This window comes from Lytechinus variegatus, chromosome 5, assembly GCF_018143015.1.
Source record: "Lytechinus variegatus isolate NC3 chromosome 5, Lvar_3.0, whole genome shotgun sequence".
Classification (NCBI taxonomy): Eukaryota; Metazoa; Echinodermata; class Echinoidea; order Temnopleuroida; family Toxopneustidae; genus Lytechinus; species Lytechinus variegatus.
Window position 1 is genome coordinate 13,987,232 of NC_054744.1, and position 15,199 is coordinate 14,002,430.

At 36.5% G+C, this 15,199-nt stretch overlaps 1 protein-coding gene across 2 annotated transcripts; it reads right to left on the reverse strand.

Annotated features, from left to right (window-relative positions):
* Window positions 1-2,451: 2,451 nt before the first annotated feature.
* Window positions 2,452-14,597, reverse strand: LOC121415502 (enhancer of mRNA-decapping protein 3-like). 2 transcript variants are annotated; one of them, XM_041608708.1, is made up of 8 exons: window positions 14,516-14,597; window positions 11,216-11,455; window positions 10,275-10,415; window positions 9,273-9,730; window positions 8,049-8,384; window positions 7,483-7,636; window positions 6,257-6,474; window positions 2,452-4,228 (listed from the first exon to the last, which is right to left on the reverse strand). In XM_041608708.1, exons 2-8 carry the CDS (start codon window positions 11,380-11,382, stop codon window positions 3,894-3,896), a joined length of 1,809 nt encoding a protein of 602 aa, XP_041464642.1. In that variant the 5' UTR covers window positions 11,383-11,455; window positions 14,516-14,597; the 3' UTR covers window positions 2,452-3,893. The 2 variants fall into 2 exon arrangements, with proteins under 2 accessions (XP_041464642.1, XP_041464641.1); XM_041608707.1 differs by having other exon boundaries at window positions 9,273-9,728; window positions 10,270-10,415.
* Between the last annotated feature and the right edge of the window lie 602 nt (window positions 14,598-15,199).

Genomic DNA, 15,199 nt, shown 5'->3' on the forward strand with positions numbered 1-15,199 from the left:
TTTGGATACCACAATACTTATAATTCACACATTTTACTTTTTCATAATAATTCTTGTCCTTATTATTATAATTGACTTTTTATAATCTTTAAAAATAGCATACCTTTATTTCCCTTTAAACAATTCATATCTTTGGCTAATTTCCATTTTCTAGTACATACAGCGAGGGCTGAAATAATTTGGTCACGCCCTGTGCAGATATACCAACTTATAAACATCTTAAAGCCAATAATGTCACAACCACTTTGAACAGCACCACTTCAAGGCATAACCTATTCATATATAGTTCTTGGATAATTACCCAGAAGCCACACTTTTATCACGTAGACTTTTAATATATGCCCACTTACCAAAAGTAGTTTCTGCTACTCTTTGCAACATTCATACCAAAATATTTGTCACAAACAAAAATGTTGTACAGTATGCCTGGTTTTCAAAAAATATTGATCGGCCATGAATTATTTTTCAACCCAAATTCACAATATATTTCAGATTGTTTCTTAATAGTTATCAAGATTTTTTTTCTAATGCACATACTAAAGGTCATTGTCAAATTTACTGTGAGATAAAGCTGCATTGATTTCATTTCCCTTAAAAAGGCTCTTTCTGTTAACGTAATACATGCACTTAGAAAAAAATCCTTTTCAGGATCTTATGAATTGTAGACCAAGTTTATTATACCTTTCCTGGCTAACATGGCCAAAGATTTCAATTCCAGTAGTATTTTAAACCACAAATGTTAAGCCAATGATAGAGCTCTTTGCTATAGAATCACAGGCCAGGGGGGCATTTTTCATAAAGATGATCGTAAGAGCGAATTTAAGAACGACTGGTGATCCTTTCTTGTGGTAAACGATATTCTCCATCTAATGTTCAATGGTGATTATTTAGCGAATAAGAAAGGTTCATAAGTCGTTCTTAATGTCGCTCTCAACTTACGAATAGCTTTATGAAACACCCACCTGGAATGTATAGACAATGGTCCCTCACATATAATTAAAAGTGGCAGTGATTTTTTGCCAATTTCAGACATTCACTCATACCTGACACTTCATTGATTCAGATAAATGCTCATCTTGCTTCTAAAACTGGAGTTGCACTGCAACAGTTGAATGAAGTGAACAGATTCCTTGGATCTATTATATTGTTCCACACATTGAGAGTTGAACTACTTTTTTAGCATAAAAGTCTGTACTGCTTGGCTAAAACTCTTGTAAATAATTTGGTATATTATTGCACTCATTCATCTCCATTTTCAATTGGAATGTTTAGAACACTGATGTTATCAACATTGATTACATGAGCAGATGGCCAAAGGAGCATTCTTGATCAATACCCAATAAACCCTACATTTAACCAGCCCTGCCCTACAACTCACACGACGCCCCCACCCCTCCCCCATTACCCGTCGAGCCAATGTATAAGAAACAATGATAAAATTCATGGTACCACCATCACCATTATCATTGTCATAGTATAAGAAGATTCATCAAGGATTCACCATCATCATTAGAATAAAAATATAATAACAATAATTATAATAACAATAATAATAATAAAAAAAAATAATAATAATAATGATATTATAACAACAATATAACAACAAATAAATAATAACAATAATAGTAATTATAATAATAGCAATAACATCAATACAATAATAATAATAATACCATGCAACATTTATATGGCGCTTAATACAAATGTTTCTAAGCGTTGCATACTATAACCCTGGCATTAGCACGGCTACCCTGATCGGGCGCATCAAGCATTCAAGGAATTCCTTCCTACCAGGTACCCATTTACTACACCTGGGTCAAGAGTGGCAAATGTAGATAAACGCCTTGCCAAAGGGCACTAGTGCTGCGGTGGGATTTGAACCCCGGACCTTGTGGTTCAAAGTCCGAAGACTTATCCACTGAGCCACAACACCTCTACAATAAACAATTTTACTGTGCTATAAAATGACTAAAAGTCATTTCATAGCACTATGCAAAGGAGTTACATACATATATGCATATTCATTTGAGAGATTTCTTGCATATTTTCATTTGAATGTTTTGTTTAGATTTCATACAAAAAATATATATCAAACTTGAAAAAGTTTTACTCATCAGAATAAGAGTAAGTTATCTTACAATTACAATTACATGAAGGATTTGTACATATTTTTTTAATTCACCACAAGTGAATACTTGTACATCCATAAGAAATCCTACATGTGAATCATACTAAGCTAATGAAAATTTAGCTCTTTTTTTATTTGAAAAAAAAATAACTCACAATAATCTTTTAATGGCAATAACAAATATAATGCCCGTTTTCAGCCACAAAATTTTGGTATTTAATTTAAATTTACGTGAATACATGTAAAGAATGCATTAAAAAAGGCACATTCTTCATTTTTTCCATGCCTTTTAAAAGACCATAATGACCTTCTACATGTACATCACATTATGCGAAAATAGCATACGGTACTAGTTGTTTCCAAAATAATCCTTATAGAGTTCAAATGACACTCTTCTAACATATAATAACTGGGCAACAACGAAAAAAATAAATGGTTAAAAATATCTTACTTAATATTGGTTGCTTTGGCATCACCATAACACATTTTTCTATAAGCAAGATTTTTTAAATGACAAAAAAAATATAATCTGAGGAGATAGATAAACATATCTCAGGTAAGGGAGTCAAACAAATTCAAGAAAATTTCAACTTGCCTATAGACATTTAGCTTCAAGTTCAAGATTTTTCCATGCACACTAATTTTGTTATAGTTGAAACATCAATGCAGAGCTTGAAACAATGTGGAGCTTGACCCCCCCCCACTCTCCCCCAAAAAAAAAAAAAAAATCAAACAAAAAAAACACTGACACAAAGCTCTATTTCTCACTGTATTGAACATAAAAATGCAAGAGAAAAATAACTCCGTATATCTAAAAATATAGTTTGGAGCCTTTATGGTTGACAAACCTCATTTTGAAAATGCAGTATTATCAAATATGTAAACACACTTCTCTCCAAGTCAATTACTGTTTGAAATGTTAAGGTGTAATTTCTCCAACATAACTTGCTTCTCTCTCCTTTATTGGATTAATATACATTGTTTTAAAAATATGATTTCTGTAATTCTCGATTTGTTTTTCCTGGAAAGGAACATGCATTTATTAGAGCAGAATTATCCAAAACCCTGATAACGGGGTACTGTATATCACTGTGTATATAGCAAACGACTATTATTTAAAAAAATATATATATACTGACGGAGGCATGCTTATGCTACAAATATTTATCACATCACTGGTTATTGGGCGATGTAAAATGTGTAAACTTTCTAGATTTATAGGAAAAATTATAATTTCCTTTTGTAGCAATGAGAATAAATATCATCTTTGATGATGAAGAATAGTCAATAATAGAGAGGGGAAAAAAGAAGAAAAAATGGGAATAAAATAAAGTTACTAATAATACTAGCCTCTCATGACTGATTATGATTTATAGTAAATGCATTTTATTTTTACAAAGAACTTTCCATGCATATTTAAGCTATAGACATGTATCCTTTAACAGAAATAGCCAGATTTTTTAGAAAGGAATATAGATATATCACAGAACTAAATTATTGATATCCAGGTGAAGATATACAACAAAGTAAATGTAATAGACTTTCTGTCTAAAATTTCACAAAAATTATTCTTTGACTTTGGTCACTGGGAAATATTGATTTAATATCTCATATGAGCTTTCACTGTCCATGCAATTTAAGCCTATTGAAACCATGTATCCTTATAAAGGCTTACATGAGGGGGGGGGGGAATGTGGCTTATACACAGTGATTTACAGCATCCCCATGTTTTCCCATTGCACGCGAACATATCTCACATCAACTGCTAAGAGACATCCAGGTGAACAAAGAGTCCCCGGCTAAAGGGGGACATGTAACGGACGCCGACATCGTCGAACGCCTTCTTGGGAATACCTGAACTGCAGAGGTACAAGTCTCCAACCTTACTGGTGTAGTCAAGAGGAAGACCTACTGCGACACCCCACTGGCTTGGAAATGATTGGGTGTTGGAGGGGTCTACGGAGAGGATGGGCGCCTTGTTGGTCTCAGAGAGCCACTGCAGGATACCCCTATACCAGGCTTGGTCCTGGGTGATGGTGTCATTAGGAGTATCCAAAGCACAGATCACCATGTCAGTCAGGTCAGTGCTCTTGGGAAGATCTGAAGAAGGGATATACAATATCATACACAAGAGTAAAACTTCTAGGGAGTGTTTCACACAGATTGCACGAATGACTTACAGTTGCACTTAATTCCCAGTATAAAATGCACCACCACTTTGGACAGATCATGCTAAGAGGATGCGTGCTACTGCGTATTGGGTGTTTTATATATTATTAGGGGTAAACTGCCATCCCAAAACCAACAATAAGTCAACCAAAATGAATATTGAGATTTTTGTTAAACTTGAAAAAAAAATCATTTCCTAAGCATTAAAATGAAATATAATATGTTGAAATTGACCAACAATAACCATTACAAGTACTTGATTGAATGCAGAGGAAATTAAGCAAGAGCTTTAAAAAATAAGGAATAAACAAGGTTTGAAGTTTGGGGTTCACTCAAGCATGAGTCTGAAAAAGTAGTGTCCAAGAAACTCTTGTATCTTCTCTTTTATTCAACTTCATAACTTCAAATTTTCACAAAATGAAGAAGAATTGCTCTTTCAGGTAAGTTATTTTTTAATTTTTGGATTTTGGAGACTAAATTATTATTTTGGCTATTGACAGAGAACCTTACCTGGCGACTTATTGGTGGTTTTGGGGTGGTAGGTCACAGATAAACGTCATCAGTAAAGCTTGACTCAAAGTCATACTTATCTCCTTGTGAAACACCTACCAGGTGGATGTTTCATAAAGCTATTCAAGAGATACAAATGACTTTACGCACAACTGGTGATCCTTTCTTGTGCTATGTGATATCACTGTGTAATTGATTTATGACCTAAGAACATGTTCCAGTCGTGCGTAACTTTACGAATGGTTTATGAAACACCAGAGCAACCAAGTCTCACGCATTGTGCGTGAGACTCACGCATCTAGGGTCCATCTCACGATCTCACGCATGGCACCCATTTTTCTCACACATCGGGACCCAACAGAAAAGAAAAGAGATAAAGTAGCATTATTCACTAGATTATATGCACTGGCCGACCGCCCCCGCACACCGTTGCGTCTACCCCTGTGGGCATGTGAGATGAATCGAGAGTGCAGTCAGCACACAGCTAGTAAGTGATACGATGAATCGCGTGCGTGCATCGCATGGTTTTGTAGTATGGATCGATATCATGATGAAGCCCATTTCTCACGCTCCCCTTTTCAAAACGTACAAGTGTAAGTACTAGCTGCGTGCGCGCAGAGACGCCGAGTCAAGAAAATCGCACGCATTACATTTTTTTTAACTTGGCATCTCTGGAAACACCCACCAGGTTGTTTGAATTGTGAAAGGCTCTCTGAAACTGATTAGGAAAGGATATACAGGTGTATATCATGCACCCATGCACCAGTGTTTGCTGTAAATTATTTCAATCACTCAAATGATAATGACTTGGCGAACTGCTGCAGTTACATACACTGCACCAGTAATGAATGTATGGGACTAAATACAAATTACCCATCAAATGGTCTAACCATTATAAATCAAAATATGAATTTGGCAGCATATCAAGAGTAATAGAGAGCTCATTTTCTTTATTTCCCCTATTAAAATGTAATGAAGAGAAATTCAAGCTAACAAATTGTTTTTAAAATATCTTTCTAACTTTAAAGTGAAACCATCTTTATTAGTTGAATCTCATTAGAACTCAAAGGAGTTTTCAATACTCGCAGAGATAATAGGCAAACGTATCTATTGCTGAAAGTGATAGGATAAACTATCATTTGAGGCGATATGCATGTAATTGTCTTTTCAATGTAGTATCCATTGTGAGCTGAGGATACAGAGCATCTACAGATTCATATCCCAGAGAAAGTGACTAGCTTTTCTTATCCACAAGAACTGAAACATGATAATCTACTTTATATTCTACATCAATAATACAAATGCCAAATGCCTCTGGCATTCTCAACTTTGAAAAGAGGCAAGATGATTTTTTTTCACAATGAGAGAACAAAAAACACTGTGGGAGTCTCCATGCCACAGGCATTAAGAAAGGGGGGGGTAGAGTTTAAAAACATCATGTACATGTACCTTTGTAGCTCTGTAGTTTGAGCCCATCGGTTGCATCAAAGAGGTCCATCTCCTGCCTCAGTTCTTCCAGCATCTTGACAAAGTTGGGAACAAAGAGGGTCACAGTACACCCATGATAGGTAAGATGACGGGCGCAGCTTACCCCCTGGGCACCTTCAAGGTGGGGGCCACATAGGACTACTACCGATGGTTCTGTGGCTCTCTTCTTGCTATGTATTCTGAGATGATGGGGAAAAAAGAGACAGGTAATAATCCAAAATCAAGCAGGATATGGATGTTTCTGATTATTTACAAGTTGCTTCAAGTTATTCATACCTGGCTTTTAGAGACATGTTTAGCAATTTCAGGGAATTTGCTTGGTAAATTTGATTGGCTATTTTGGTTATAGGAGAAAAGCTCTGAACTAAGTTCTGTACAGTCCTATATAAAAATCTGCTTCACAACAGTATTTTGTATTTCAGTCTTTTATTATTGAACATGTAAAGAAAATAGTGATGCGATACCACAACCAATTAAACTTTAAAAAACAACGTGGGAATCTGAGGAGCAATTGTGGAATCCCAAATGAAGAAATGCTGCATGCAACAAAGCTAGAGTGTATATCACACAACCTTTGTTAAGCAAGGTGTCATGAAAAGAGGTGTGAATTATTCAAGGACAACATACTTGCATTATAAGTGACCGAAAAGAGTCTCGCAGGTAACCTTTAACATTTGTGATGGACAATAGACGGATGGTGGATCCATTACTACAAGCCAGTTCACGGTTAGCTCATAATCAACTTTTCTCAAATAACCTTTGTGACTTTTCATTAGGATTTTGCGTAGGCTTTATTGGTAGAGTATTCAATTTCTACGAACAAAAGGCATTGTATAGACCAGGTGACTAGAATAGTACATCAGGGATAAAGTTTGGAAATCTGTTTTATTGCCTGCCTTTGGCACATTGTTTAGGCTACTGTCAAATACCAGTGATTATGAAGGCTCTATTTAGTACTATTCAGCTTGGATGTGATAAAATGAATATTTTGAAAGGAATACATGAATAATCATCAAATCACAAATGCCTATGTCAGTGAATTTGAAAGCCACCTTCATGATTTATCTCAAATGACCCTTTTCTGCTCGTGCGCAGTTTACAACAGTAAACAGGCTTATTGCTTTCACATCCAGTGGGAAAGACAAAATTAACATTCTGATTCAGGTAAGAATAGATCTGAGTTTTACCGTCTTTGTTTATCTAGTAGCTGGAGTGCTACCTGAGCTGCACACAGTCCAACTGATTCAAGTCTCCTCTCTACAGTATGGCCAACCTTCATGGCTGATGACATCAGTCTGGCCTTTAACTCAGGTGATATCCCAGGAATCTGCATGTCTGTATCTGCAAAAAAGAAGGATACAAACGATGATTTACTTGGAATTGCGCACAAATTAAGTAAAGCCCAATAATGGATACCAAATTGATTTCTCATGGCGGAAAATGCCATATTTGAATTCTTATGGTTGAAAAAAAAACTATTCAATGACTCCTTTACTTTCGTAATAGTGGAATGTTGGACGATACTGGAGTATAAGTCACATTACTGATCCTTTACGAAAGGCTACAATGTATCACTACAAATTCTAAAACAGTCTATTATTTTCACCCATTTATAGACTTGCCACTGCTCTTGTTGCAGGATCTGTATACTTTATCTCTCCAAACTGATTAATTTCTCTTCTTTCGAATAAATGCTATTGTAACCTAAGAGCGATCAATAGAATGCTGCATGGATTTTGTCTCTCTCTCTTACCTGTATGATACCACTTGCCAGTTGGGTCAGGACATGTGATCCTCTTCCCCTCTTCTGATTCCCTCCTCTCTAAAATGTTCTCATCGAAGCGAAGATTCCTAGGTCCCGGTCTCTTAGGCCGATTATCCCCCATGGCCTCCAACTCTTCATAAAAGTTCTCCTTGTCAAACAAGGCAAAGTTGGAATCAAAGTCAAAATCATCGTTGAGGAAGCTTTCCACAGGGGCACTGAAGCATTCGGCGTTGCGCGAGTTGAATCCTCCTCGGTTGTGCTTGCGGGTATTGCCTCCACTGATCTTGACAGGCGATGATCGTGTGTGGTTGCTCTCGTGGTTCCCTATATCGAAGCCCAACATATCAAGTCATACAATTAGTATCATACTTTTGCAATGTACACACTAAAATAACTTTCAAAGGGGATTCACTAATCAGGGATGCCAGTGACATATGACTTCAGGGCCTGAATTTCTTTTCTGATCAAAAATTACGCATGCAAAGTCCCTATAGCCATGAATCCAGCTCTATGGTTATGGATGCTCTCTGGCAATATGAGCAATTTTTTTGTATTTTAATTTCCAGCTAATCTGTGGTGGGATCAAAGGGAAAAATGGAAAATGCATAGCACTTATGTTAAATTTGAAAGGGACAGAAAACTGGCATCACTGACTATTGATTTATTTATTTATTAATTAAAAAAAAACAAGTGCACATCTAGTAATCAATCATGCATAAAGCATTTCCATTTATTTGAAAGCAGGATAAAAGAGCATTGTAGATTAATGACTTGCTCATGGGCATAGGTGCCACGGCCCGGGGATCGAACCCTGGACTTTCCATGTATAGCCAGGCGCCTTAGACCACTCGGCCATGGAACCTCTTATGCAACGCTTTTGGGATCACTGTGCAGTCAATCATCATGTCGATTGCATGATTAAGATTACAAAGCACTTTCAGCAGCAAATATGAGCATACTATGGATGCCGACTTTATCAGCAAACTACAGTGTAGGACATGAAAACAAATCACTGATTGAGATCCAGAGGTAAAAGTTGTTCAATATTTAAAGACATGATTTGTTGGGGGAAAAAAATCTATGACTTTTTCATTTGTTTTTAATGCGTACAAGTTCCCTGGTTTCTAAACCAGTATGACGCCATTGGCATCAAAGCAAACAAGAAAATTTCTGGCATGGTATAGCCCAACAAGAGAAAAGATGCATTCTTACCAGAATGAGTTCTTCTCCTTCCTTTGTCTCCTCCTTGTCTGTATTCTTCCTCATCTCTACCTGCATTCTCATTCCCACCTGATCTACTAAGTCCATCCACACTATGGACCCTCTGAAACCCTGGTCTACCAGGTCTGCCACTATCATCCCCTTTGCCCTGGGGCATCGAAAACGACGCAGAGCGCTTTGCTTTGAACCCAACCCTCCCTTTCTCCTGGGAGTCTGTTCCTGTGGTTTCGTTGCGGTTTGGTGAGTGGAAGGCAGAACGTTGGCTGTGATTGAGGTGGTTCTGATGTTTGTTTTTCTGTCCACCTTCTGTACTTGATTCTTTGTAGGTTCCTGTAGGGGGTTTTCTGTGGGGTGACTTGCTGTGAGCTCTTTCTGTATTTCCTGATCTCCTTACTGCAGTCAGACTGGGTTTACTAAGCTCCCCATTCAGCTTGTTGGTAGATGTGTCTGCAAATTGAGCAAAGACAGTTTTTATATCATGGTATACTCCTTTTCAATTCTTTCCCAATAAAAAAAACATACCATCAATCCGAATGATCAGATGAATAACACTTTTAATATTATCACATTAAATTAAATCTCATTAACAATAATTTATTTGCCATTTTAGTCATAAACATGTGAGTAGAAGCAAATATATTTTGACAGTTCATCATATCAATAAAACATTTGAGAATCCTACAAGTTTTTAGAATAAGTCCACAATCTGGACAATGAGAACAAATATCATTCAGTAGTCAATGAAAATCAAGGCTTTTGTAGAAGTAACCATTACAGGATCATTTTGGCGAGATGAACTGAATTCATGTAAAAACAATCAGCCTTAATCCATGAACTAACAAAAAATCTTCTAGACCTCATTTTAAACTTCAAACTGCATTTAAATTCTTACATGTACCCCACAACTGAATTCAAAACAGATAATACTGTAAAAAAAATCATTTTCTATACATAAGATTTACAAAATAACTATGTACAATGTACATACCTTTGTTGTTAGAGACAGCGTCTCCATTTACTGCTTCAGACTTTGATTTACAGCTGACTGCTTTGATGATCGCTCTATTTTTCTCTGCCTCTGCCTTCAAATCAGCACTTGTTTTCAGGATCTTTAGATCTTTGATGTCTGAAGCTCTGAAATAAGAGTGTTTATAATCAGACTATCATTCTAATATACCAGCCTCGCAAATGCGTACTGGGAGTAACCATTACATCGTTTTACATATGTACTGTACATGCGGATTCTTTGTCTAAATTAATAGTCAGCATCCTTTCTATGTAATGTTATTACCTTCCATAAAATCAAAGGACCCTTTTAGAATGGAATAATGTAAAGGACCATTTCAAAATGGATTAATTTATCAATCAGTATGCTTTATTTGTATATACTGTTGGAATTTCATCAAATGGTTGAGAAGCGATATTATATCAAAAAGAAAATACACATTTTAAGCCGGAACAGGATTTCTTTTCATTCCTGCAGTTGATACTGAATTTTACTATTGAATATCCAATTTTAGATCACATTTTCACACATGTGCTTTATGAAGTACACGTAAGTTTTAATTGATAATGAATTCAATCTTATAAACGAATAATCTTTAGATTTACCAGTTTACTCCATAAATGCTTTAGAATAGTATCATCTTCACAGTAAATGATTTCATAAATATCAAGTTCAACACACTAAAATGTTATGTCAAATGATATCAAGTAATTTTTTTTATCAACTTATATGTATAAGTTAAGTGAATCAATGGAAATAACTATTTCAAAATTTCACAAACCAATGGAGATTGCAAGCCACATTGCACAAAAATGAACATGTCTCTTCAAAATGTTAAAAGTCATTTAATATAAAGCAAAGAGACAGAAATTTAGAATAAAGCAAAGAGACAGAAATTTCAATTTTTCTTTAAGGTCTTACAACGAACCTCATTGTTACTTCAGGAACACCATACTTGACTCCATTCCTGAATGCATTCCTAAGAGAGATAGTTTGTCCTTTCTTGCACACAGAAGAAACTTCACCTTGGAATGTCCCTAGGACCGGCCCGCAGTCTAAGGACAGATAGTTCCCAATGAAGCTTTCACTAGCCATACCTTCTTCCAAGTACCAATTGACTGGGAATACTCTAGATGAATTCAAGCTCTTGTTGTCTGGTCCAGAAAATCTAGAAAATATCAAAGTAATTGAATAGAAATACTGCATTACTTTGTAGTTTCAAATATGATATTTGGAAAATGTACATATTGCCGGGTAATCTTTGTTATCCAAAGTTTTTGTGTATTAGAATCCTTACTTATAGCTGTTATTTTAATACACAATTCCCTCATTCGTCTATAACATTGATATTACAGTACATTGCTATTATTCATAATGGTCCAGACCCTTTAATATTTCATAGTTAGACACAAGTATCTTTAGTGGTATTCTTTCATCCAATTTTTTATTCCCCTGACTTGCCACAAATTAAATTCATTTCTTTCATTTTTAGTGTTTTTTTTTTATCAGTGAATAAATTATACAATTAGTAGTTTATATCTGTTCCATTCTGATAATTGCAGGTGTGTTTATGCTTCCATTGCGGAGACAGAATCAGTGTTTTCAAACGTCGTTTCAAAACACTGATCGCAAACATGGTTCTGGGAGTGCTGTTTATGCTTCATTTTTCAGAGGCAAAATCGCTATCGATCTGCAGCTGGTTTCGCACCGTAAGTTTGGTTGAGCAGGAAAGTGAGGTCAAATTGGGTGCGTCCTTTTTTTTTACTTTTGTTTCTAAGATTTGTTATGATCAACTATTATTTCAACTTCGAACAATTTTGGATCTTGGAGCTACTTGACATACATGTAGCCATAGAATTTCTACCACGGTGAGGATAATAGCAAGACAAATGAAAATAAGTTTACATAAGAAAATAATAAGACATCAATTTGTTTATGCTACATGTACTGCAGGGCATCTGGCTCAGCGATGACTCCCGATGACTCCCGATAACTCATGTTTTTAATCCTTCAACATTCATCGTGTTACCAGAGCTGCCAACCAAAAAAAGAACATTTCAGATTTTTAAAGCTGAAAATCAGTATTTCAGTGAGAAAATCAGTATTTTCAAAGAATACCATTGGACCGCACGTAAAGCTGAAACTTGAGAAATCAGTATTTTACATGAAACTATCAGTGTTCTTCTCATTTTTCAGTACTAAATACTGAAAATCAGTACTACTTGGCAGCTCGCCTCTGTGTTACCAATAGTACCATATTTAATATTCTTACATAAATTCAAGCATAAATATACCAATCAACCAAAACTAACCTAAATCACTAGCACCTAAAAATACTTATAAAACATGTCCCCCGCTGATCGTTCATTACCCTGTGATCTAAGAGAATTATTTTCATTTTATTTTCCTTTGCGACTTTGCTCATTAGATGTGTCATTTGTTTATCTTTCTAGTAAAAATCACTTGGTTTATTTTTAGGCAGTAACGTCTCAAAACCCTTTTGTTAAGTTTTAAAACATGTTCCAAACGATTGCGCATGTTGGCGACTTCCATTCCAATGCATTTGTCTTTGTGACTTTGTCAGGAAGATGTGCGCAACCGCAAATAAAATTTTAATGTATTCTTTTGTTTTCAAACATCACCAATTCGATTTCGATTTTAGAAGCAACTGCCGATCTGATTTTCGATCTAAACACATTGGATGATTTCGAGTACGGTGTTGAAATCTGGTGTTAACACCAGCAACAACACTGTACTTGAAATCAGGCTGGTGTTGGGATTGACCTCGGAAAATATGACGTATTTCCGGCAGTTCGCGTTGAAGGCTGGTGTTGAATGTCTGCTGAACCGAGCATTACAGCTGGTGTTGACGATCTACGTGCAATTTCCCTATTCACCAACACCAATCCCCAGGGATTGGGGAAATCGTGATTTCAAGTTCGGTGTTGATGAACTGTAGTCCCGGGGGGGCCACTTACATTGGCGAGTGGATACCATGCGCGACCAAAAAAACACGTAAAAAGGATGTCTTTTTCACGCTAGGAAAATTACGTGTTTTACTTTAGGGTCGAATTTGCGGGGATGATAAAACAAAATTAAAATGTTTTAAAAAGGATGTCCTTTTTGCCCCAAAACTTCGTGTTTAGAGTCCGATTTGCGCGAGGTGTAGAAGGTGGGGTCGTATACTAAACCAAATAAGGTTAAGCCGACGACCGAAGGACCCGTAACAATAAAACATTCCTGTACTTGTTTAGGGGTTCATTTCGTGGAATATTTGCCAACTGGAGTATCGTTTTGTTTCCAATACTTGTTAAGGGTAGGGTTTCACACGCCAATACTTGTTAAGGGGTGCATTTTCAGAATATGGAAATTACGTGTTTAGGGTGCTTTTCGAGACCCCATGGTCGCGCATGGTATCCACTCGTGAATGGAAGTGGCCCCCCTGGGACTGTAGTTCATGAACAGGAGGGGAACACGATGAAACACCCCCATATAATTACAGTTAAGATGAGCGCAAATCATTACAGTTTTACACATTTTAATGAAATATAATATTTATGCTTTCTGATTATTGCAGTGATTTCATTTTAACCTGTGCATTCTATGATAAGAATCTCCCGATTTCACTTTCAATCGTCGAGAATTTCTCGCGTGAAGTTGAGATGATCAGCAGCGCAGCGCAGTTGCGTGACGTCATAGGATATTGATAATGCGATCGGTATCGCTCCTCTGAACTCAGCTCGGTTTAGCAGCCTTTTCATGCTCTCAACACCAACACCAAACACCGTATACCCAGTTGTTGTGTGTCCGGACGATCAATTTTAGAAAGTCATGATTTGGAAAAAATTACAAGCAAAGTTTCATCAATTTTAGCACAAAATGTTAGGAAATATTATAAAGAACAAAATAGAAGATGATTACAAGTATTTAATTCATATTTTTAGTGTAATCCAAAGACAAAAAAGAAGGCTTCAAAAAGATACTGTCCGGACACCCGACCCCCATCCTACTTTAAATCACCCAAGGCAATGAAATGTACGGTCTACGGTGCCCTCACAAAGTCACACTCACAAGGGAAGGGACGTGTAAATCAAATGGCAACGCCACTAGCCTCTAGGAGAAAATACTTCATCAAATTTATGAATATACAACGTTAAAACTCATTCAAAGTAAACAGGATAACGAAGATGGTGGTTTCTTTTAATAAATTAAAAAAGAGTTTCCTTACCGATAATCTCTGAACTTTAAAGAAATTAGGGCGAAAGAACACTGCTGTCGTGAAATCAGTCTCCGTACGCGTACAATCGGTTCAGCTACCTGTTCGATAATCGAACGTAGAGGGCGTCATGTCTACTTTTTCTCTCGGTGCTTTTTCTGGTGAGAACCAATTAAAACAGTAGGCATGGTAGGGGAAGGCGGGGTAAGTTGTGACACTTTTTGCATGTTAGAATTGATATGACTAGTAATATTGTAGAAAAAAAGTACCTTGCCTTTTAATTTGATTCTTGGGAAATCTTTTTCACCAATATATAACTTTCTACCCCCACACTGAAAGTCATCGTGACCTTCGAAAACTTGCCCCATCTGTGGGGTAAGTTGTGCCACCGTCTGGGGTAAGTTGAGCCACAAAAACTGTGTACAAAATGTATGCGAGAAGAACCAGGATGTCAATTTTTCATTTACAGTCTTTTCACTTGCTAATTCTCTATAAATACCCCGGGGGGGGGGGCACTCAGTATATAATGCATAGTGGGAATGTGCCGCGGAGGGGACCCCCATTTTTACACTCAAATTTCCGTTCCGAGGCATCATTTTTGTCTTGTTGAGAAAAAGAACAAAGAAAGCCGCTCCAAGGCATAGCATTTTCTTCTTATCGAGAAAAAAAGAAGAGAGAAATTCGCTCCAAAGCTTC